General features: G+C 42.3%; 1 protein-coding gene across 3 annotated transcripts in view; it reads left to right on the top strand.

Annotated features, from left to right (window-relative positions):
• ATRIP (ATR interacting protein) overlaps window positions 1-25,688 on the top strand; it is a 72,569-nt gene that overhangs the window by 38,462 nt on the left and 8,419 nt on the right. Inside the window, exons 1-10 of one of the 3 annotated variants that reach the window (XM_075286816.1) lie at window positions 8,947-9,138; window positions 9,195-9,205; window positions 11,409-11,820; window positions 13,433-13,503; window positions 16,009-16,179; window positions 17,075-17,178; window positions 17,518-17,666; window positions 18,982-19,062; window positions 20,278-20,404; window positions 23,024-23,662. In XM_075286816.1, the coding sequence (XP_075142917.1) occupies window positions 11,427-11,820; window positions 13,433-13,503; window positions 16,009-16,179; window positions 17,075-17,178; window positions 17,518-17,666; window positions 18,982-19,062; window positions 20,278-20,404; window positions 23,024-23,662 (1,736 nt within the window). In that variant the 5' untranslated portion in view covers window positions 8,947-9,138; window positions 9,195-9,205; window positions 11,409-11,426. Of the gene's footprint in view, window positions 1-8,946; window positions 9,139-9,165; window positions 9,206-11,408; window positions 11,821-13,432; window positions 13,504-16,008; window positions 16,180-17,074; window positions 17,179-17,517; window positions 17,667-18,981; window positions 19,063-20,277; window positions 20,405-23,023; window positions 23,663-25,688 lie in introns of those variants that run through there. The other 2 variants (XM_075286817.1, XM_075286815.1) reach the window with 2 other exon arrangements.

Raw genomic sequence — 25,688 nt, 5'->3', positions numbered from 1 at the left:
ACGACAATGATCCATGCAGGAACTTTGTTTAATGGCGAGTCTAGGATTTTAATGCACAGATTCTTTTTTCATAGAGATTTGTTTGTAGGTACATTGGCACAGATTTAGCACTGTGGCCTCCTCAAATGGCCCACACAATGTTGTTATGCCCCTCTCCCCTGTGACCATTCAATCAATATATTACATACAATTAATTTTCTTTAAAAAAAAAAAAAAAAGATATACTCGCCTAACCCCATTCCCCCAGAGTTGCCTGTAGGCTTTGGCTGTAGTGCCGTCTCCGGTTTCCTGACTAATTAACTAATGCTAGGTTCACACTAGCATTCTCCTGGGGACCTGAAAGATGGAAACCCTATCCGCTTAAAAAGCTGTTACATGCAGAAACCCACAGACACCATAGACTATAATGGGGTCCACTGGGTTTACAGTCCTTGCAGGACTTTTCTGTCCTCCGATTTTAAGTGTCATATATGACAGTCTTGTATGGAGACTTAAATCCGAGTGTGAAACTAGCATTACTGGTGTAGACACCATCAGCCAAAGCTCTGTGCTCTACCAATGCATTCAACTTTATCTGCATCCTAAGAATGCAGATAGAGTTGAGGCCACTCCCTTTCACCCGAAACAATGAGCCACCACTGAAAATGCTGGACTGTCCCACTTAATGTGTGTGTGTGTGGGGGGGGGGCAATACCATTTCCCCGTGGGAACACAGCCCTGCTTGTGGGTGCAAAAAAAGGGGCACGGCTTAAATCTGCCAGAAGGTACCAAAATTGTGTTGTAAAATTATGCCTCAAAGTACCGTATTTTTCGGACTATAAGACGCACCTAGGTTTTAGAGGAGGAAAATAGGGAAAAAAAATTTTTGAAGCAAAAACTGGTAAAATATTTAATATATGGGAGTTGTAGTTTTGCAACAGCTGCAAGGCCACATTGACAGGTGACCCTGCAGCTGTACGGGGACGCATAGAGCGTTTTTTTTGCGGGGCCAGCTGTAATTTTTAGTTATACCATTTTGGGGGATATCTATTGCTTAGATCACCTTGTATTGAAAAAAAAACAGGAGGTGATTTAGAACTTTTATTTATTTCATATTTTTAAAGCTTTTTTTTTTTTTTTACTATTTTATTCCCCCCGGGGTCTTGAACCTGCGGTCACTTGATCGCAAGTCCCATAGACGGCAATACAACTGTATTGCCGTCTATGGGACATTCTGTCTATTAGTATTACGGCTGGTCATAGAGACCAGCCGCAATACTAATACAGCAGTGACAGGCCTTGGAGCCTCATTAGGCTCCCGGCTGTCACCCGAACAGGTCGGCTCCTGCGATATCGCCACGCAGGAGCCGGCCTGCAACTTTACAGGTACGGGGCCGGTGGGGACCGGCCCCGGGGGAGAAGGGGCCACCGATACTGACCCGGCATCCGCTGTACTAGAGAGGCGGATGCCAGGGAGGGATAGACGCCGGGGCCTGAGACATCGCTACGATCCTCTGCCCTGCATGAAGCCAGCGGCGGGGGCACGGAGGAGCCCCTGCCGCTGCTGGCTTCATGCATGGCAGAGGAGCGCAGCGATGTCTCAGGCCCCGGCATCTGTAATGGCGTCTATCACTTGCCGGCTTCCGCCTCTCTATTACAGCAGATGCCAGGCGCCACCTTCAGACTATAAGACGCACCCTTCTTTTCCCCCAAAATTTTGGGGAAAAAAAGTGCGTCTTATAGTCCGAAAAATACGGTAAGTCTGATAAAAGGTGATATAATTTTAGACTAAACAGTATAAAGACATGCAGATTTACCATCCAACCACAGCCACTGTGATAAATCTGGCGCATTTTCTGACTGCCTGTCTGTGTTTGCACATTTTGTAAATCTGGGCCATTGTGTCCTAAAATCTCAAGTAGTTGTTTGCATTTTGGAGAAGGATTTTCCTTCTGTTCTGCACACCTGTTTTCCTGTCTTTCACCATTCAGCTTTCTTCTCTTCTGACCCAGTACAACATGTACCTTCTCTGCATGATGTCATTACACAAAAATAAATAGCTTCTTTCTACATAACCAGCCTCAAGAGGTTCATTTCCCTGTACCAAATGTATTCTCAGCCACTTCCTTTTTAACAGTTTAGCTTGCAGTGAGCTGTGTCAGTTCTGTTTTTTTAACACCTTTATTTATTTCTTGCTTTTTTCTAGAGGTAGCATTTCTAAAGCAAACATTTTCACATTTTACATCATAGAAAGGGGATCTGTAGGATAAATACATTTTGTATCCTCAGTATAACAACCTCTTGATACAAAGTAGCCTCACTCCGTAGCAGTTTTCTGCAGATTTATATAATCTGAAACCCCATAGATCAGTTGATAATGCAAGTGACAGCTCCACTACAGGTAGCCCACTCCTGTGTCCAAGGGCATAACTAGCAAAGACTGGGCTCCATGGCAAACTTTTGACTTGGGACCCCCTGACATGACAAAGCGATCCCTTTCCTGGCTCCCACACAGTATAATGCCCATTTACACACACTATAATGCCTCCAGACAACATAATATCACATAGTGACCCCCTCATACAATATAATGTCCCATAGTGGCCCCTACACACTGTATAATGCTCCATAGGGGCCTCCATACCGTATAATGTCCCAAAGCAGCCACTTCACACAGTATAATGTACCACGATGGCCCCCCCACACACAGAATTATGTCCCATAGTGTCCCCTTCACATAGTATTATGTCCCATTGTGGCTCCAACAGTGTTCATTGCAAATATTATAAAAATTTGGGGGGTACACCACTCAGAAACTATTATTATACTCTGGAGTCTTTTCATACACCAGAGTATAATTATTGGAGGACAGTACAGCTCCCTGCCGTTTTTAGCCCTCTTTAGAATGATAGAAGGCTGCAGCACAACTCCCTGCTGTTTTTGGTTCTCTTCAATCACTACAGAGGCCGGAAGACAGGGTAGAGGTGCACTGGAGCCTAGTATAGGTGAGTAGCACTGGTTTTTATGGTTTCTCACCTTCCCTGGTCCTCCGTTCATTTTACTTGGGGCTCTGAAGACACCCCAGAGTATAATAAAAGCAGTATTTGTTGGGGCTCGGCCAACAAATATTCTTGTTGTGGCCCTGCGGCCTTACTATCCGATCCCTACTCCTGTTCACGGTCGCCTCTGCTTCCCCTTTTTCCCTTCAGGGGTCCTCAGTGACGTGATATGGAGGGCAGAAGGAAAAGCAGAGGCGGCTGTGAGCAGGGATTGGTAAGTAAATAGGGCTACTGTAGCAGGTAACGGCCTATTTGAAAAGAAAAAAAAGCAACAGGGGCCCAACTGGACCCCTGGCAGCCGCTACGGCCTGTGTCATCTTTCACTATTGTCACATTATGTAGCAAACTTTGTGCTAATTTTCCATGGGGTGCTGCGCCAATTAACAAGCAACACGTATCATCTGCAGGTCTACATCAGGATACTGCATAAAGCCACTATTGAACTTGCTTCCTTATGACCTTGACCAGCCAGCCCTGTGGCAAAATAAAGAAATAATTAGTAAGGGGTTAGCCGGGGCCTTATCAACAAGTAGTCAGCAAATTTGGGATTCTATCATTAGAATACCTTTTTCAGGTAATATCACGTGGGAATAATCTTAAGAAAGGCTATTCGTTCCCTACCTTAATATTTCTGCTCCACGCCACCGGTCTATTGATATAACCGTTTTTTCCTGGTATATAAATGAGTCTCCAAACAGCACAGGGAGCGTTCCCCATGTGCTCAAACAGCACAGGAGGGGATCCCCTCTACTGCTTGAAAACTCTCCAGTGACAACTCCATCTTCTACAACCATGCCTCTCCGCCACGTCCTTCGTGTAGCCTTCTTTCGAAGAGCCTGCATTTGGAATCTAAATTCCATGCATGCGCTGTCGGCTCTACCATCGGACTTCAGGCAGTACCGACTGCACATGTCTGTTCAGCCATTTTACTTGCAGTAAAAGATGGAGGTGTCACTGGAGAGTCTTCAGGTAGTACAGAGGATGCCCCCTGGGCTGTCTGGAGACTCATTTGCATATCAGGAAAAAATGATATGTCAATGGAACAGCAGCATGGAGCAGAAATATAATGGTAGGCGACGAATAGCTTTTCTTACGGCTATTCTGACGTGATATTACCTGAAAAAGGGATTCTATTGATAGACTCCCTTTAAACGTAATATCTAGAGGCAGAAAGGTCAGGAGCAAAGCTGAACTCAACAATAATAAAGAAGTACAAGTACAAAATGTGGATCCAAAGGATTAAACAAGAGGAATCTCAACATAAGCCACTATTAAGACTTACCCACAGTATAGGAGTATAGGGGACAAGTGTCAGATTGATGGGGGTTCTACTGCTGGGACTCCCCTATCCAATTATAGGAATTAATGTGCATAATAATTCTAGTTTTTTAAAAGGGGGATGTTGAATTTAAGGAAAGCGAATTTGGGATGATGAAGGATCAGATGAAAATAATAATATAGACATGTGACATAGATAGGCTACTTCTGTATTGTCTGCTGCAGGGTGACACAGCTATTAACCCCTTCTCAACATTTACCAGGAGATCAGTGGGTGCCATAGCCACTTGGTCTGACAACAATGCTATTGATCAGAGTCATCTCTGACAGCAAACACTTAACCCCTAAGGTGACATGGTCAGATGCGAAGGGTTTTGTTATTTTTACTTTCTACCCTCTGAATTGCTCCTGCGGTAGCCGTTCAGTTGCTATGGCAGCCAGCACTCTTCTGAAGAATGTATTATTAAAATAAAAAAATATATAAATTCGATATCACCGTGATTGTTGTGACACACAAAATATAGATAACCTGTCATTTTAAATGCAAGGTGAACGCTGTAAAAACAAAATCCATAATCCAAAATCGCACAATTGCATTTTTTTTTCCAATTTCACCCCATTCAAATTTTTCCCAGAAAAAAACCCCAAAACCCTCATATTGCCCTGTGGAAGGAAAAATAGGAAAGCCATAGAAAAATGGTTAGTAAGCACTCCCTAATATGTACTAATACTAAAGCACACCAGGCATAGGAGTAACATATATATATATATATATATATATACACACAGACGTGGACAAAATTGTTGGTACCCCTCGTTTAAAGGGATCCTATCATTTAAACTCAATTTTTTCTGCCTATCACGTAAGAATAGCTTTAAGAAAGGCTATTCGTCTCCTACCTTTAGATGTCTTCTCCGGGCCGTTTGGTTAAAATTCCGTTTTTTGCCGGCATGCAAATGAGCACTCAAACAGCACTGGGGGAGTCCCCAATGCAGCGAGAGAACTCTCCAGCGCTGCCTCCATCTTCTTCAGGAACGGGGTCTTGACGTGTCTTCTTCCTGGGGTTTTTTCCACTAGAAAATGGCCGCTTACAATACTGAGAGGTGCAGAAGTCTCATTGACAGTTACAGGAATCGTTTGATCCAGTGATTGCCTCAAAAGGCAAAAAAATATTAAATTAAGGGAAACAACATTTCTGTCCAGGCCTATTTCATGAGGTTTTTTTTTTTTTTTTTTTAATTCTGTTGAAGTGAAAAGCAATGTCTGACTTTCATTTGTTCATTTTCATAGAATTTTTATTTACTATTACTTTTGTCAGATTCAAGTTATTTCTGTGACTATTGTGGATTTTTCTTTCATTAAACAAGGGGTACCAACATTTTTGTCCAGTGGTTAAATAGGGAAAAAATTATAGGGAGAACTCTGGAATAATTGACCCCCCCCCCCCCCTTCCCCTACTGACTAACTCCAATGTGCACACACTATCATGCCCCATAGTGGTCCCTGCACACAGTATTATGCTGCATAGTGGCCCCTGCAAATAATATTATGCAAATAATATGCCCCATAGTGGCCCTGGCAAACAGGATTATGCCCCATAATGGCCCCTGCACAAAGTATTATGCCCGATAGTGGCCCTTGCACACAGTATTATGTCCCCTTGTGGACCACCCATGTACAATTATTATAAGTATAATATTCGAAGACTCGGGAGGATACAAGCATAGAAAACACTGTTACTTATCTCTCCTGGGCCCCAGTGCACTCCCAGCTGATGTCGACCATCTTCAATGATGGAAGAGACGTCACTTGAGCCAAGTTTGCATTGCGATGCATAAGGACTCAAGCCCAGGACAAGTGACGTCAGTCACCAAGTAGGCCCAAAGCCTTCTGGAGCCAAGAGAGGTAAGTAACAATGTATTTTGTGTTCCCTCACCTCTCCTAGCCCTCCAATCATTTTATACTCGGGGGTCTAAAAAGACCCCCAGGTATAATGATGGCGGTGTTTGTGGGGTTCTTTATACTGGAACGCTGAAAGACAGTTTGTCTTTATGCTAGAACTGAGTTCAGGCCCAATTTAAGCACTTTATATAGTAATTAAAATCAGATCATGGAACAGATTGAGTTTTGCTATTCTGATTTTTATTACTTCTTTCTAATCTCTTTTTACTTCCTATTTTTTTATTCTATTTTCCATACATTTTTAGGGGGGTGGCCAGCGTTTTACAGCAGCCATATGGGCCGTAGACAGAATAGTTGACATGTTCAGTGTGGTCTATGACCTGTGCAGAGATCAATGTGTAGATACACTAAACTGTGGTAGTCTCTATTTTATCTATATAAAGATAATACTTTTAATAGTAATACTGCCTCTGTTGATAATGAGATCGCTGCTGCAAATAAATCTCCTACAGAACAGGAAGAATCAGACTATTAGGCTTAGGGAGCGTTCACACTACCGTCGGTGTCCGACAGGTAGTGTCCGCTCAAAATCTGTCACAGACATTAGGAGCGGACACTAGCTGTGTCCGCGACACCTGTCATTCATTTCAATGGGCATCGGGTGCGTTGTTTTGCACTCCGTTCCCGTCCTTCCCTGTCCGCAAGTGAAGATGTCCGACTTCTCAAGCGGACAGAAGAACCCTGAAATGAATGACAGGTGTCACGGACACAGCTAGTGTCCGCTCCTAATGTCCGTGACAGATTTTGAGCGGACACTAGGAGCGGACACTACTTGTCGGACACCGACGGTAGTGTGAACGCCCCCTTAGCAGCAAGAGTGAACACTGCAGGATCTTAGCATTTTTCAAATTCAGATATTGACATGAAAGATTACAAAGAAAATCATAACTTGGAGCCAATACTGTTAGGTCCAAAGTTGTTTATGTTCATCTTTAAAGGGGCATCTTTAAAAAGGCTATTCAGGCACCGGTAATCTAATTTTAAACCCCCTGGCCGTTTTAAAATAAAACTATAAAAGCATATATGTAAATGTTACCTGAACGTGCACGCTGGGCGGTCGTGCACGATCCGACGTCATCTTCGGTTCCTCCTTCCTTTTCTTTCTTCTTCCAGCGACATCCCCCCTGTCCTTCATCTTTTTTTCTTCCGAATATGAAGACGATATGAAGACGTTCGCGAGCGTTCTGCACCTTCTCGCGTAGTTCTAAGGATACTTATAACTACAACAAAAATGGCGGCGGTGCGTGGCCATTTACATATATGTTTTTATAGTTTTATTTTAAAACGGGTGGGTGGGGTTAAAATTAGATTACCAGTGTCTGAATAGCCTTTTTAAAGGCTATTCACGCATACGTGGGGCTCATACAGCATAATTTTGCTGATAGAGCCCCTTTAAAAAATAAGTCTAAAAATCAGGTAATTTTCTGATGACATATGTCCTTGAAGTGCAATTTAACTGTAATCTTTCTGTGACTGCTACCATATAATTTTTATAATGCTCTGACTATACATCTGGTGTGGTCTCCCATCTGGTGGTTTTCTTTGTGTTACAGAATCTTCAATTTCAACACAACTAACACCTCTAACCTGTAGTTGAAATGAGGAGCTATGAGGAAGTGATGGAATTCATGTATTGTATGTAGTGGATTTGTAGGTGGACTTTTCCTGGACTATCCTGCCATCTAGGGGTATTGTCAGGTTTTGCAAGTGATGGATAAAGTATTCATAAGCAAGTGTACTGGATAACAAAATAACAATATTACATTTTATTTATATAGCGCCAACATATTCCACAGCACTGTACAATTTGTAGGGTTAAAATACAGACAGAAAGATACATTACAGATACTGCTTTCCGCGCAGTCTCCACACGAGTCATGCGGACAGGAAAGAAGATCAGAAACTACTTTTCTATCTGCATGTTCCGTGCGGACACTGTGCGGAAAGCACAAAGACCCCATTATAGTCTATGGGGTCCGTGTGCTTTCAGAAGCTCACCGCTTGCTAATGCGTTTGGTATTCTGTTCGGGGGCAGCCCCAGGCCTAACACTCAGCTCCCCCTGTTCCTTCGCAGTCCACTCTGGTCTCTGCTGCCAGTGGCTTACACTAGGATCGCAGTAATGTTGTATCTCTTTATGAATTAATGGGTCTGCATATAACATTGCATATAGAATTGTAAGCAGCACTTTTCTCTCTGTATGATTCGTGCGGAAAACACATGGACCCCATTATAGTCAATGGGGTCCGCGTGCTTTCTTAGCAAACTGCGGACCCCATTGTGATGCAGGCCTTGGGTGACAATCAGCTGCATGAAGTTGACTTTCTACAGTGTAAAACACACTACATAGCACCCACAGGCATCGCATGAACCTCCTGGACCGCGATTCAAAATCTGTGATGGGGCCCCTACTGATCTCTGCCATTTCGAATAGTGCTATAATTTATGTGGTAAAGGGACCTTTGGGGCCCCCTGAGGGTCCAGGGCCTGACAGTGAATGTTACCCCAGGATATTATATTATTATTATAAACGCAAAATGTGAATAGGTATGCCCCCTAGTGGAAACAGGACATAACGCAGCTACAGGCCGAGAGCCCACTGACCAACAATCGCTAACAACTGAACGTATTTCTATGAGGCGCGCTATCCCGCAGCCTGTGACGTGGACGTAGCTTCAGCCAATCAGCTCCTCCCTCACATCTAACCTGTTTCTTCTCTGACTGAGGACCGGGATACAAGCTGCGCGCTGATTGGCTGTGTTTCCCCGGCTCGGCCAGAAGTGTGTGACCGCCAAAGCATGACTGGAAGTTGTGGAGGAGAGAAGGCTGGGCCCTGAGCCCTGAGCCCTGAGCCCTGAGCCCTGAGCCCTGAGCCCTGAGCCCTGAGCCCTGAGCCCTGAGCCCTGAGCCCTGAGCCAGGCAGCTGAGGTACGTGCCGGCGGTGGCCTTATGGTTACACTGCCACTAGTATGTGCTGCAGAGTGTCAGGCTGTGGAGACTTGTGTATGTGCCGGGACGTCTGAGAGGAAGCTGTAATGTGTGTGAGGTATCAATGGAAGGAATACATCTACTGCTCTCCCTGTGCTAGTATGTGCATCAGTGTCCTAAGCCAATGTCAAGCTTGTGCGAGTGTTAGTGGGGGAAATATTGTAAGAGTAAGTAAGTAGTGTATACCACCTGTCAGTAAGTAGTGTGTACCACCCGTCAGTAAGTAGTGTGTACCACCCGTCAGTCAGTAGTGTGTACCACCCGTCAGTCAGTAGTGTGTACCACCCGTCAGTCAGTAGTGTGTACCACCCGTCAGTCAGTAGTGTGTACCACCCGTCAGTCAGTAGTGTGTACCACCCGTCAGTCAGTAGTGTGTACCACCCGTCAGTCAGTAGTGTGTACCACCCGTCAGTCAGTAGTGTGTACCACCCGTCAGTCAGTAGTGTGTACCACCCGTCAGTAAGTAGACCCGTCAGTAAGTAGTGTGTACCACCCGTCAGTAAGTAGTGTGTACCACCCGTCAGTAAGTAGACCCGTCAGTAAGTAGTGTGTACCACCCGTCAGTAAGTAGACCCGTCAGTAAGTAGTGTGTACCACCCGTCAGTAAGTAGACCCGTCAGTAAGTAGTGTGTACCACCCGTCAGTAAGTAGACCCGTCAGTAAGTAGTGTGTACCACCCGTCAGTAAGTAGACCCGTCAGTAAGTAGACCCGTCAGTAAGTAGTGTGTACCACCCGTCAGTAAGTAGACCCGTCAGTAAGTAGTGTGTACCACCCGTCAGTAAGTAGTGTGTACCACCCGTCAGTAAGTAGTGTGTACCACCCGTCAGTAAGTAGACCCGTCAGTAAGTAGTGTGTACCACCCGTCAGTAAGTAGACCCGTCAGTAAGTAGTGTGTACCACCCGTCAGTAAGTAGACCCGTCAGTAAGTAGTGTGTACCACCCGTCAGTAAGTAGACCCGTCAGTAAGTAGTGTATACCACCCGTCAGTAAGTAGTGTGTACCACCCGTCAGTAAGTAGTGTGTACCACCTATGAGTAAGCTCATGTGTACTAAGCAGTGTAAAGCACCTGTCAGTAAGTAGTGTGTACCACCCGTCAGTAAGTAGTGTGTACCACCCGTCAGTAAGTAGTGTATACCAAATCAAATCAAATAGGCTTTATTGGCACGTCTGATTGGATATTTGGCATTGCCAAAGCTAGTAAAGTGGAGGAGTTGGAGTCGAGGGTGAGAGTATGGGGTGGGGTGGCTGATTTGGGGTATAGCAGTCCATGGAGTCTCAACTTCCTCTTAGTTGGTGACCGCTATATGGGGAGGTGGGGCGGGGCAGGAGGTTTGGGGTATAACAGTCCGTGGAGTCTCATCTTCCTATACCACCCATCAGTAAGTAGTGTATAACACTCGTCAGTAAGTACTGTATACCACCCGTCAGTAAGCTCATGTGTACTAAGTACTGTATACCACCTATGAGTAAGCTCATGTGTACTAAGCAGTGTATACCACCTGTCAGTAAGCTCATGTGTAGTAGTAAATAGTGTATTCGACTTGCCAGTAAGCTGATGTATTTGTGCAGTTCTGCCCCTGTGACTGCAGGTGCCATTGTATTGAATGGGATGTATACAATTTTCTTGGCAGCAGACATGTTTTTGGCAGGTTTTCTGTACCTTTTTACTTATTTTACACCCAGAAAGAAAACTGAGACATTGGGCTCTATTCACACCACGGGAACTCATAACAGAGAGCTTTATAGTTTGAAGGATTGGAAACATAACCCTGTTTTTCACAGACCTAACTCTTCCATTGAAAGTCCATGAGATGCAGTCACATGAGATCCAGGCTCTGCCATGAATAAGGGGGCGTTCACACTACCGTCGGTGTCCGACAGGTAGTGTCCGCTCCTAGTGTCCGCTCAAAATCTGTCACGGACATTAGGAGCGGACACTAGCTGTGTCCGTGACACCTGTCATTTATTTAAATGGACATCGGGTGCGTTCTTTTGCACTCCGTGCCCGTCCTTCCCTGTCCGCAAGTCAAGATGTCCGACTTCTCAAGCGAACAGAAGAACCCTGATTACACTTTACTCGTGCCATGCAGATACTTGGGTTTGATATCTATATAAATTAACTTTTCTGTTTCTTTTTCCAGAGGTCTGGCTGGCACATTATGTCAATTAACCCCTTGTTTACAACAAAGAAAAGGGATCTCTCTGTATTACACAGCACAAATAGAGTTAATGCCAGCATCTCCTCAGCAGTACAAGGTGTGTATTCTTCCTGCAATGATCAAGGAACATATCCTCCATCAAAGCGTTCTCGATCAACCAGCATTACTGAGTCCAAAGTCATGGAGGATGTATTTGGTGATGGGGAAGATTTTACAGCTGATGATTTGGAGGAGATTGATATCATTGCCTCTCAGGCATATACACAGGACTCAACGGCTATGAACAGTCGTACAAATCATGTCCAAGGGGGTGTGATATCTAATAGCCGACAGACATCTGCCTTTCTACAGCCACAAAGACCTGCACTGCCAAAACGAGGAAGAGATACCTTGAGTATGTATTTCAGTTACTAAATGTTTATGACTGACTGACGCGTGGACCATGGCCTGCTATGCTACACTTTCAGAGCAGCCAAGAATAGATGAGAAGACTCTGAACAATGGGGTTTATCTGTCTCTGTGACTTATTGTTTTCAGTGAAATACTTCAGTTTTGATTCCTCATCCACTTGTATTCATCGACAGCAATTTGTACATTCAAATTCATGTATTCAAATTCCATCACTCTAGCCGTATACATTCAGAGCATCTTTTCTTGTATCCCATGTATCCTTATATAGGACACTTTGACCAAGCTACAGTTGCAGTCTAGTAGATTGCATGCAACTCCATGCGTTCATTTGGACCGCCTCTGTAGCTCAATAGTTAAAATAAGTAGCCCTACAACAATTCTGTGTAGCTTGGGTGTCTTAATTTTTTTCTGTTGCATTTATTTATTTACTTTGCAAAAAAGTTTTGGTAAGTTAAATAGGACCTTTCATCAGATCGGGCACATGCAGTTTTATATACTGCTGGAAAGCCGACAGTGCGCTGAATTCAGAGCACTATCGGCTTTCCCGATCTGTGCCCGGTGTAAAGCGCTATCGGGCCCGGTACCGTAGCGCTTTAGTGTCAGAAGGGCGTTTCTGACACTTAGCCAGGGACGCCCTTCTTCACAGCAGCGCCTATCGCGCTGTACTGTGGAGCGGGGAGTAACTCCCCCCTCCCGCTCCTGATAATACTCGTCTATAGACGAGCTGTGTGAGCAGAGGGAGGGGGCGTTCCTCCCTGCTCCACAGTAAAGCGCGATAGGCGCTGCTGTGAAGAAGGGCGTCCCTGGCTAAGTGTCAGAAACGCCCTTCTGACTGTAAAGTGCTACGGTACCGGGCCCGATAGCGTTTTACACCGGGCACAGATCGGGAAAGCCGATAGTGCGCTGAATTCAGCGCACTTTCAGCTTTCCCGCACCATATAAAACTGCATCTGCCCGATCTGATGAAAGGTCCTCTTTAATACGAAATCTGTCTCCAAATCCACCCAAAAAAACCCGCCCAACTCTCCTATTCATTTCAGTGGTCATGCAGATATTTTTCTTTACTATTTCAATGGGCTTTGCAAGTTGGAATCCAACTTAAGGCTAAGGCCCCATGGGCCGGAACTACAGCGCTAAAGTGCTGCGGGAACAACCGCGGTGTGAATGCATTGTGGATCTTCCTGCAGCACTTCAAACAGAAAGTTCTGTTACAATTATATCTATGGAAAAGCCGCCGGCATTTCCGTACATATAATTGACATGCTGCAATTTTCATAACCACAATGCTTTTGAAAATCACAGCGTGTCTGCGCTGCGATTCCCCCCCCCCCCCCACACACACACAAAGTGGGCATGGGATTCGCATGAATCCCATCCACTTTGCAAGTACTGTACAATGCCACTATTTTTCCTGCGGCGTTTCCGGCCCATGGGGCCCCGGCTATGATGGGTAATGATGCTTCTTTTTTCTGTCTGCTTTTTCTACTAACTCCCGTTGACAACACCTCAAAATCCACCTGTGAGAACCTTTTATGAAGTTGTCCTGAGTCAAGAGCAAAAATGTGAATAATACTGATCTCGTTTTATTGTTGTAGACTTGCGTTCTGATAATGAAACCTCTTCCACTGATGTTTTGCAGTCCCGACTTGAAGATCTAAAGCAAAAGGTGAAGTTCATGAGTTTTTACAAAGTTTTTCTGGCCTTATTTTTTCTTTTCTTCTGATACATATGTTCAACTCTAGCAACTATAAGACCGTATTCACAATCTGCAGATGTGCATGGTGGGCCCATTTATTTGAATGTGTGCATACAGACCTCTATTCTTTTCCATGGAAAAAGAATGAAGACTTATTTTGGTACAATTTGCAGACTTTAAAGCACCATTTAAGTCTGTGGGTCAGTGAAAATTATGGGCAGCATATGTCTGCCAATAAGGCTGAACTCTGCTTCAGTATTGAAAAAAGTCACTTGTTCTTTTATTGGCATGCGGTAAAATCATGTAATGTACATTGATCACTGGATCCTTTCTTGCGGGCAGCTTACTCCAATATACGTGTTGCTATAGCACATGTCATGTACATGTTAATAGAAATCTGATACAACATTCACATTGCCATTGCTTAGACAGGATCTTCTAATGAAAGTCTGGCATATCGGACAACCCTTTAGCTTTGAGCAGGTCTCTCAATGATGAGCTGTCTTGTGATCTTCTGATGGGATTCCTCATTATCAGCTTAGTTGACCTTAGCTGTTCCTTTGGAGAGAGAGACACCCCTTGTAGTATCTCCACATTATTATATCTCTATATCTGTATTCCTAATACCCCATCATTATATTTTCATTACATCCAGAATGTGTTTTGACCTTGGCAGCCTCATAGAAAAAAGTCCTGTATAAATGTTCTAGAGCTTAGTTTTTACATATTTTGCTTCTTCTTGCCTATGACTCCAATCCCTTGCATTGTATGTTGAGTGGTTTCACAGAGATAGTTTTTGGGGAAAACATGGGCTGTGAAGGCAGTAAAACAAACTTTTCATCTTTCTACACGTTGACTCCAACTGCAACTCCTAGAAAAATGTCTGGCTGTTTCTGCCATATTCTCATTTACAGTATAGCTAAGGGTCTTGTTTGTAGCAAAGCAATAGGTCTTACCTCTCATTCACATTTGTGTTTGGTATTCCGTTCAGAGAGTCCGCATGGGGACCCCCCGAACTGAATACCGAATGCACTGGAAACGGTGTGCAGTAAAAGCTCACGGACCCCATAGACTCTAATGGGGTCTGTGTACTGGCGATGCACTGCCCACATGAATTATGCGGGTAGGAAAGTAGATTGCGAGCTACTTTCCTGTCCGCGTGATCCCTGAAGAGATCTGGTAGCAAGCACACAGATCCCATTATAGTCTATGGGATCCGTGTGCTTTCACTGACACACCGCTTGCAAATGTGTTCGGTATTCTGTTCGGGGGGTCCTCATGCGGATTTCCCCCGATGGAATACCAACGCTGATGTGAACGAGGCTTTAGGAGTGAGATACTCGCCACTAATCTATTCCTTCCAAAGTGGTGAAAAATAGGAACGTGCAGTATTGTGCAAGATGTCACACTGGCAGACCAGTTTGCAGAAAATGATTGATAGGGTTTTTTTCCAGTATCATTTTGTGCTGAATCTGTATCAGGGACACAACATATTCATCATCATAGCACCCATAATAGAACAGCCATACATGGTGTTTCTGCATCCTAATAACAGGTAACAGCAGCAACGGTCCTGCACATGTTCATTGGTTTCTGCATTTATTTATTTTTTGGTCCCCTGATGTGCTTCACAGCTTGGAAACGCATTGGGACAAATGTTTCTGGTTGATGCTTGTGATGCTGATGTGCTTGTGATTCTTCTCCCTCTGGGGCTCCATTCTTTGCTCCAGATAAAAGTCCATTAAAATGGAGCTGCTAGTCAAAATAAAGTAATCTTTGGAAAGTGTAGTTTACCTTCTGACAGACTCCCTTTAATCCTGTGTGTTATTCTGTAAATAATTCTACACTGCTAATCTTAAACAAGGATCACCTCCATATTGACATGTGCAATTCCTTTTAAGTGACCTGAAGCCAAGGTAACAAAGTTTTATAGTTACAGCAAAGTGGATGGGACTCTAGCGAATACCATACCTACTTTGCAGTAAAATACATGCAGAGACACGCTACGATTTACAAAACCGGTGCAGTTTTGGAAATCGCAGCATGTCAATTACGGTATACGTACGGAAATGCCGGGCAGTTTCCCTATAGCTATAATTGAAGCAGAAAGTCCGCAGAGGAAATCTCTACAAAATTTCTCTAAAGCTCTGGGGGAAGAACCTTAGAACCTCTTTAGCCTAGGCCTCAGGCTAAAGAGAAACGTGTTTGGTCCACTCAGGGCTGTCCCACAGGCAGCACAAACAAGCTAAAACCTTCTTTTAGCTGAGACTTCTGTTCTGCTTTGCAAAGTTTGAAAACTGCCACTGTAGTTCTGTGTCCCCAGCCTTAGGGAAGATGAGGTGTTGTCAGTCAGTGACCGTCTTGATTGAGGTTTTTTTTTTTTTCCTACTCACTTGGCTTTGGCTGTGAAAAGTAATCCTCTAGGTTTTTGTTTGCTTTTTCTTTTTTATTTACTTTCTTAAATTTTACTTGCAGTTGAAGCTGCTAGAAGATGAAATTATTGTGAAGAATGGTGAAATTAAAGTTTTGCGAGACGCCTTGCGTCAGACAGAGTCTAACCTTGAGCAGCAAAAAATTGCTCATGTTGTCTTGGAAAAAGAGAAGACTCAAATGCAGTGTGAGAAGGAAAAAGAATTGTTGAAAAAGGCAAGTTTTTGTTCTCCTTGGAAAGTAATAGTCATTTTGTTTATTTATTTTAACTTCCGGACTGCCTGTTCACTATACACGTCCAAGCAGTCCTCTTATCCATGCAAGGGCATATATATTTACATCCTTGCCAGGTTAAGCAGCTGCATGAAATTGTGTAGCTGCAAAAGGGTAGCTACAACCACACCTCCTATAAGGAAGGAGGGGATGGTTTACTTTCCCTGCCTTCCCAATCGCTGTTCACACAGCTTTGGGTGTCACCATGATGTGGCTCCACTAGAGAATCCAGAACAGACCTGTCTATTGGACCCTCCCTGATCAGATACTGAAGATCTATTTTAAGAATATGTAAGCCCTGGAAAACCCCTCAAAGGGAATCTTTGAGGTCCAAAATGCCTCCAAAACCAGTAATAATTCTGGGTAGGGGTCTTTAATAGGAGGTGAAACCTACCTAATGTAGGCCACAAACCAATGAGCAATGCAGAAATGAGCATCTTTTATGGATTTCCAGATCAGCCTGCAAGTACATTGGATTAGTCCAATTTACTAGAATTGCTTATAAACGGATGTGATAAAAAAAAATAAAATGTCATTCGCCACTGAAAGGGTGACATTGGGTAGTCATGTTAGAGAACAATCTGAACACTTGGGCTATATGTAGGCAGTTCTATGAGGCCTGCCCCAATGCATTGGCAGACTGATTGGTGTATCTGTAGAAGTCATGCAGGTTCTCTTTAATATTCAATTAGCATTTCATAAATGCAAGAAATGCTTTTTATAATTATTATTTTTTATATTTGACAAAAGATTCTGTTTTTGCTATGAAGGATGGTCCACTTTGGTCTGTTTGTTCTGTGGTCTATTGTTACAATGGTTTTTAATCTTTTTATCCCAGATTCAGTCTTTACAATCAGAGCTTCAGTTTAAAGATGCGGAGATGATAGAACTGAAGACAAAACTGCAGAGCAGTGAGCGGCGAGTCCTGGTACCACAGGTTAGGTATGTAAATTTTAAGATCTATCTTGTTAGAAAGATGTAAAGTTGTATTACTTAATTGGAGCTACAGAAACCGTGCAGAATAGTGTGCTATGTTGTGCCTGTAACTTCTATTCACATCTAAGGGAGTTACAGAAATAATGTAGCTCAGGTCTACAGTAGAGAATAGCAATATATGAAAGCCTTCTCAAGAAGGTCGCGGTCCGAACCATCAGACATTTATAGTATATCCTGTGTTTCTCGTGGAAAAACCCTTTAACCTATTGTGTTTGACCAGCAACTGTTGTGGCTGTTTACTGTGTAAATTTATTTTATTTTTCTGTTTTGTTTTTGGCAATTCAGCCCCAAGAAAAGTCCTTCTTTAAAGCCTGAGTCATCACCACAACCAGGAAAGTCAAGCTTCCCCACCAAGGAGTCTTTTAGGGCCAACGCCAGTCTTAAACCACATGTGCCTGTTTCTCCTTTACATATGCATATTCCAGTTAAGTCAGGTAAGATTATGTAATGCTACATCATTCTTCATGCAATTATTATATATATATATATATATATATATATATATATATATATATATATATATATATTTTTTATGACTTTCCCCACAGTCTGTTCGCATTGGGCATATTTGTAAGATTAGAATATTGCTCTTAAGGGGATTCTATCATTAGAATACAGTTTTAACTAAACCCATGTCAGAATAGCCTTAAGAAAGGTTATTCTTCCCCTACCTTTAAATGTCTTCTGCGCGCCACCGTTCCTCAGATAACCTGATATTTCTTAAGGCTATTCCTACGTGGGTTTAATTTAAAACGGGATTCTAATGATATAATCCCTTTAACATTTGCATATTCAGTAATGTGTAAGGTTAGTGATCCAAAATGGTTGCTACTATTCCAGAAGATTGCTTAATGTATTTCTCAGTAGTTTATAAGTGGGACTATTCTTCTCATTGTTGGAATTCTTCTATTACATTTTCAGAGTGCTGAAATGTATTGTAAGTGTAATGATCCCAGTAATGTCTTGTGAAGGTTACATGACACGGAGGTTTTTTTTTTTTTTTTTCATTTTAGTTTTCAGTGGGAGTCTTTAATAACCAGTCAGTCCTCCACTAATGAGAATTTCTTACTTTCTTGTAAAACCTTTCCGAACAGACTTTACTTTCATCTTTAAACCCCACATTTTAGGGTCATTATTCTGTGCTCCTTTACAGATCAAACACAAATCAAAAATCCTAGACTTGGTTATTTTATTTATAGAAGAAATGTATCTAATATCACATCTGTGAGTAGCAAAAGTATGGGAAGAATATGCAAATATGTTTCCCAGGATGTAAATAGGGAAACACCGCCTCTGTATGCTGCCCTCTAAGGGAAGCTCCCTTGAACGTCATGCCCGACTTTCCAACAAGCCTTTATTGCAATGATGCGGGATTTTGCCAAGTCGGTATCATCCCAACTGTGGACAGCGCCGTTTCGATCTGATTGGATCTCATCAGCACAGCCTAGGGAGAACTGAATTGGCAGTAAGATTCCACACACCTACATGGTGGTCTCTCCCTAAGGAATGACAATATCCCCATAATCTGGTCTAGAAGTCTCTCACTTCTGCCAAGTCAGTTCTCCCTAGGCTGTGCTGAAGAGATCCAATCAGATCGAAACGGCGCTGTAAACTCCGTGTGAGGAGCCCTAATATCACTTAAAATTCTGTATATTTAATTTCCACAGCCTGCACATTTTCTGTAGCAAGTAATTTAATCTCTTATTTATCATTATTACTATTAATTTTATTTATTTATTTATTTTGTAGACTCTGAAACTTTAACTACAGTGGAGACACAAGCAAGAGTATTTACTACTTCTTACTGCAAACAGACCATGGACAGACAAGGTATGCGTCTGGCATCTCTGTAAAGTGAATGTATTCCCACTGTGAGAACTCGGGGGTCATTTTGGCTCACAGGATTGCCACCTCCAGCATAAGATGGCTAGCACATCAAGAACTTTTGTTGCACACACAAGCAATTCAGGTTCAGAACTGACCTCAGCAGCTTTATTTCTACAGCCACAGTGTGCTGAGATACAACACAGGTTCACAAACCAATATCAACAACAAAACAAATTCTGGTTAGGGGCAACATGGTGGCTCAGTGGTTAGCACTGCAGCCTTGCAACACTGGAGTCCTGGGTTCGAATCCTGCCAGGAATAACATCTGCAAGGAGTTTGTATGTTCTCCCCGTGTTTGTGTGGATTTCCTTCCATTCTACAAAGACATACTGATAGGAAAAAAAAAATGTACGTTGTGATCCCTATATGGGGCTCACAATCTACATTAAAAAAACCCAAAACATTCTGGTTGTCTGACCACTAACTATACAGTATAGTGTCCCTCACTATCAGGGTGTCGGCCTAGCACCTAGAACCTCAAAACAAAATAGTGTTCATACTAGAATTTTTGGGTATGGCTCTCCAGACCCTTGACTTGGCCTGTGTCTTCAGCCAGCCATGTCTCAATGATGACCTTCTTTTCGTTAGGAGTCTTCCGAGCTGATGCCTAATGAGGTTTATTAAGGAGGACCTTTCATGTCCGCATTCACATGTGTTTTTATATACCGCTAGAAAGCAGACAGTGTGCTGAATTCAGTGCACTATCGGCTTTCCTGTTATGTGCCCCAGGGTAAGAAATATCAGTGCAGTTACAAATATCTCTACTGTCCATAGACTAGTACTGGGAGGCATTCTTCACATTTCAGCATCATGGATGGGTGGTAAGGAACACCCCCTCCAACAGTACGGAGCTATGGACAGTACTGTTAGGAGGGGCGTTCTTCACAGCCCGGCTAGACTGTCAGAAACGCTCTTTTAACACTGATATCTCTTGCCCCAGGGCACTACATCTGTATACAAACTGATATTTATTATAATCTATGTAAAGTAAATTGTTGACATGGGGCATTTCTGAATACAGAACATTGAAGCTGGAGCTTTGCTCAAAAGAATTAAAAAAATAAAATAAAATCACTGTTTTGTGTAATTGTGGTGGATCCAGATTTCAGTTGCTCAAAGTTGGGCTTTAAAATTATTTTTTTTTTTTTGGGGTAATAGGTTCGGTTTTACTAAGTACTTTAATGCAGCAATCAGATCCTCTTGACCCTCCCGGTCTATACCACCTTCTCAGCACTAATCTGGGCAGTCTGCCGGTGTCCTCTATACAGAGAGCTCAAACAAACAAGTGAGTAGAGATCAATTATATAATGCCTATTATAGGAACTGAATAGAAAAATCTGTTTTGTACATAAATATATATATATATATATATATATATATATATATATATATATAGACATAGAATTATTCAAATCATTTTGTTTAAAGTTACTGTAAAAGAGTTTATCCAGTGATCATCACTGCTCAGAATTATGCTATGATACTAGTATGTATGGATCATGGCCAGTAAAGCCAATGAATGGACTCAGTGGTCATGTACTAACCACTGTTAAAGAAAGACTTGTCACTTGAAGACGTTACTAGTATGGGGTTATTTTTCTAACAGTAGCTTCTTTTTAGACTTTGTCACAAGATTAACATCTTGTAGATATACATGAGGGTCTTTCTGCATCCCAATTATTAGAAGGGAAAGGGGATTGAAGTCTCCTTTCTGTGCCTCCCCACTACATTTTGACTTTGCTCTACCCTATGTAAAAGTAACATGAGTAAAGCCGACTTGGTGGGCAAAGAGAGCTGGAGCAGCAACCAGAAAGGCTGAACAGCAATACTTTCTACAACCCTATTGCCCTCCACAAAGGCAATAATCATGATGCCAAGGGACCCTTGTCTGTATCTGTATGAGATATATCCAGTGCAGTGAATGCACTGTAAAAAAATAAATAAATCTGTCTCTTTACTTAAAAGGGTATTCTCTTCTCAAGGATCCTTTTCTATACTACTAGATTATGTAGGTTGAAGAGTTTTCCTTAAAACATTGCTTTAGCAGTGCTGCTTTGTTTGCCTGCTATGTGAAATTATTCCTCCCATTGTTTACACATAGTTTTTAATGGACTCAGTCTCTTTGATACGACAGGATGGATGGCATGAGTCACTGGGGGCTGTGTGCTCTCACTGCTATGTACAGCTCTATGGTCAGGACAATCAGTTCAGCTAATTACAATTTGCTGATAAAGACTTGGATATTGTCTGTTATCCTTCTATGTAAACTCAAAGATAACACTGAGTCAGTTCTCTAGAAGCCTGGTAAGTGTGTAATGTAATATACATTTACTGTGCATTTTATTTGACCTGCGTTTATATTAGGTTTCTAGTAATCATAATAAATACTTCATAGTGTCCTGTTTATCAAACAGTCATAACCGCCTCCCCTAGGTTTCTGAATAATACAGGAAGTGAGAAGAAGAGACAGCAAGACATGCTGCTGAAACGGAGAACTGGGAAAACACCTTTTAGTTCTTTATAGTTTTTAACCCTTTCCCGACATCCGCCGTACTAGTACGGGCATGCCAGGTGTGCAACTATGGCGACCGCCATAGCCGCCGGGTGTCTACTGCTTTACGCAGTAGACAACCGGCACCAATGTCACCGATCGGTCCCTGGACCGATCGGAGGCATTAACTCTTTTGGTACCTCAGTCAAAGCTGATCGAGGCGCCATTTTCCTGTGATCGCCGGCACCCGGAGTAAGCTCCGGGGCTGGCGTCACGTTACTATGACAGCTAGGAGCCTTGTGAAGGATCCCCGGCTTGTCATTACATTGCTTCTATAGCAGGCTATGCTACATAGCCCGCAATAGAAGTGTTGGTACTTTGCAATGCATTAGCATTGTAATGCATTGCATTAGTGATCAGACCCCTTGGGGTTCAAGACCCCTAGGGGGTCTAATAAATGCAAAAAATAAAATAAAAAAAAGTAAAAAAAAAATATATAGATTTTTAAAAAAAGTATTAAAAATTCAAATCACCCCCCTTTCCCTGGAACACATATAAAAGTAGTTAAATACTGTGAAACACATACATGTTAGGTATCCCCGTGTCCGAAATCGCCCGCTCTACAAATCTATAAAAATATTTTTCCTGTACGGTAAATGCCGTAACGGGAAAAATAGTCAAAAGTGCCAAAGCGCTGTTTTTTCACTGTTTTGATTCTGATAAAAATTTAAATAAAAAGTGATCAAAGCAATAGAAGTTCCCGAAAATGGTAGAACTAAAAAGTACACCCGGTCACACAAAAAAACCACCCTATTCATCCCCGTACACGGTTGTATAAAAAAGTTACGGCTGTCAGAATATGGCGACTTTTAGAAAATGATTTTTTTAACACAGTTTTGGATATTTTTAAGGGATTAAAATGGAAATAATACCATATAAATTTGGTATCCTCGGAACCGTACCGAAACACAGAATAGAGGGGACATGTCATTTTGGCTGCACAGTGAACGCCGTAAAACCGAAGCCCGTAAGAAAGTTGCAGAATGCATTTTTTTCTTCAAATCCACCCCATTCTAAATTTTTTTCCAGCTTCCAAGTACATTATACAGAATAATTAATGGTGGCATCACGAAGAAAAATTTGTCCCTCAAACATTAAAATCTCATATAGCTCTTAGGGCGGAGAAATAAAAAAGTTATGGGGTTTGGAAGGAGGGGAGTCAAAAACGAAAATCCAAAAATGCCATCCGCAGGAAGGGGTTAAAGTGAGAAAATTAGAAAAACTCTTTCGAGTTTGAGTTCTTTAGAATTCTGTACTTGGAATGTAAAATCACACCAAGAAAACAATAGTCATCCGTTTACTATATTGTATGTCTGTTTTCCTGTGTAATAACTGGTGTTCTATGTTCCTAAGCACTGCAGGCACTTCAGATCCCAGCATTATGTCCCCATCGCAATGTGCAGCTCTGAAAGAATATCAAAAACTGGCCATTTCTGGATTAAATTCAATTGCCTTGGGCGAGGAAGGCATGGATAAGAAAGGTTCACAATGCCAGAGAGGAAGAGGACATCTCAACAAAATGTGTCGTCTTACAGGAGCTCAGCACATACTGCCTCTTGTTGAGTACCATATCACATTATACTGCCAGGCCCTGCATTGTCTGGAGAAATCAGAAGGTGGTTCAGCGGACAGTCAGTCCATGTCATCTTCCAGCACTGATGATGGTGGTCTGATGGTCAGTGCTAAGGACACGATCTCAAGATTTACAGACCCAGCACTGGTTTCACTTGAGATCCTGTATCATCTGGTGTTTTATAGCCTAGATGTTGTAGAGACTTTGCTGCGAAAAAGTACAGTGGGAATGACTGAGCCTAATACGGTGATAAATAGAGATTTGGACAATGATGAAGAAATGCTGCATCCTCTATTCCAAAAAATTGTACTTCTCTTGTCCTCTTCTGTTGTCACATATAAGAGAGAAATCATTCAAGAGAAGGTACTCCATGTACTGGTGAAACTGGCCGAAAATTCTGCCAAAGAGCAGTTAACCAGGTAATCTATATGAAAATATATAGAAATATATTAACCCACTAACCTGCTGTGTATCCAAAGATTTCCAGCCTTATGGGGTTTTCTTATGAAAGCGAGTTACCTTATGTCCTTGCAGATCTATTGGGGTCCATAACTAATCAGGAGAATCCTTTAGTCCACCATGTAGCGTGCGTACCAATTCATTCATTTCAGTGGGAGTGCTGTAGATAGCCAGACTGATCTGCAAGTTATCCCCTAGAAATAACTAAGCATAGGGATTAGCTTGTTTTCATGTGGAAAAACCCTTTAGACTAAGGAGTTAATTTAGCAATATACAGTCCTATGAAAAAGTTTGGGCACCCCTATTAATCTTAATCATTTTTAGTTCTAAATATTTTGGTGTTTGCAGCAGCCATTTCAGTTTGATATATCTAATAACTGATGGACACAGTAATATTTCAGGATTGAAATGAGGTTTATTGTACTAAAAGAAAATGTGCAATATGCATTAAACCAAAATTTGACCGGTGCAAAAGTATGGGCACCTCAACAGAAAAGTGACATTAATAATATTTAGTAGATCCTCCTTTTGCAAAGATAACAGCCTCTAGTCGCTTCCTGTAGCTTTTAATCAGTTCCTGGATAAAGGTATTTTGGATAAACAATTCAAGTTCAGTTAAGTTAGATGGTCGCCGAGCATGGACAGCCCGCTTCAAATCATCCCACAGATGTTCAATGATATTCAGGTCTGGGGACTGGGATGGCCATTCCAGAACATTGTAATTGTTCCTCTGCATGAATGCCTGAGTTGATTTGGAGCAGTGTTTTGGATCATTGTCTTGCTGAAATATCCATCCCCGGCGTAACTTCAACTTCGTCACTGATTCTTGAACATTATTCTCAAGAATCTGCTGATACTGAGTGGAATCCATGCGACCCTCAACTTTAACAAGATTCCCGGTGCCGGCATTGGCCACACAGCCCCAAAGCATGATGGAATCTCCACCAAATTTTACAGTGGGTAGCAAGTGTTTTTCTTGGAATGCTGTTTCTTTTTGGACGCCATGCATAACGCCTTTTTTTTATAACCAAACAACTCAATCTTTGTTTCCAAAATGAAGTTGGCTTCTCCAAATGTGCTTTTGCATACCTCAGGCAACTCTATTTGTGGCGTACGTGCAGAAACGGCTTCTTTCTCATCACTCTCCCATACAGCTTCTCCTTGTGCAAATTGCGCTGTATTGCTGACTGATGCACAGTGACACCATCTGCAGCAAGATGATGCTGCAGCTCTTTGGAGGTGGTCTGTGGATTGTCCTTGACTGTTCTCACCATTCTTCTTCTCTGCCTTTCTGATATTTTTCTTGGCCTGCCACTTCTGGGCTTAACAAGAACTGTCCCTGTGGTCTTCCATTTCCTTACTATGTTCCTCACAGTGGAAACTGACAGGCTAAATCTCTGAGACAACGTTTTGTATCCTTCCCCTGAACAACTATGTTGAACAATCTTTGTTTTCAGATCATTTGAGAGCGGGCTGTCCATGTTCGGCGACCATCTAACTTAACTGAACTTGAATTGTTTTGTAGAAAGAAATGGTCCAAAATACCTTCATCCAGGATCCAGGAACTGATTAAAAGCTACAGGAAGCAACTAGAAGCTGTTACCTCTGCAAAAGGAGGATGTACTAAATATTAATGTCACTTTTCTGTTGAGGTGCCCATATTTTTGCACCGGTCAAATTTTGGTTTAATGCATATTGCACATTTTCTGTTAGTACAATAAACCTCATTTCAATCCTGAAATATTACTGTGTCCATCAGTTATTAGATATATCAAACTGAAATGGCTGTTGCAAACACCAAAATATTTAGAACTAAAAATGATTAAGATTAATAGGGGTGCCCAAACTTTTTCATAGGACTGTAATTGCTTCTTATATTTTTCCCATTCCTGCTGAAGCCACTCTTGGCTTTTCTCAAAAAATCGTACAAAATATGCAACAAAAAAAACCCAAAACAATTTCCCCACATTTTAGAGCATCGGAGTA

This window comes from Leptodactylus fuscus, chromosome 9, assembly GCF_031893055.1.
Source record: "Leptodactylus fuscus isolate aLepFus1 chromosome 9, aLepFus1.hap2, whole genome shotgun sequence".
Lineage (NCBI taxonomy): Eukaryota > Metazoa > Chordata > Amphibia > Anura > Leptodactylidae > Leptodactylus > Leptodactylus fuscus.
The sequence above is the reverse complement of the archived record's forward strand: the minus strand, read 5'-3'. Positions and strand labels throughout refer to the sequence as shown.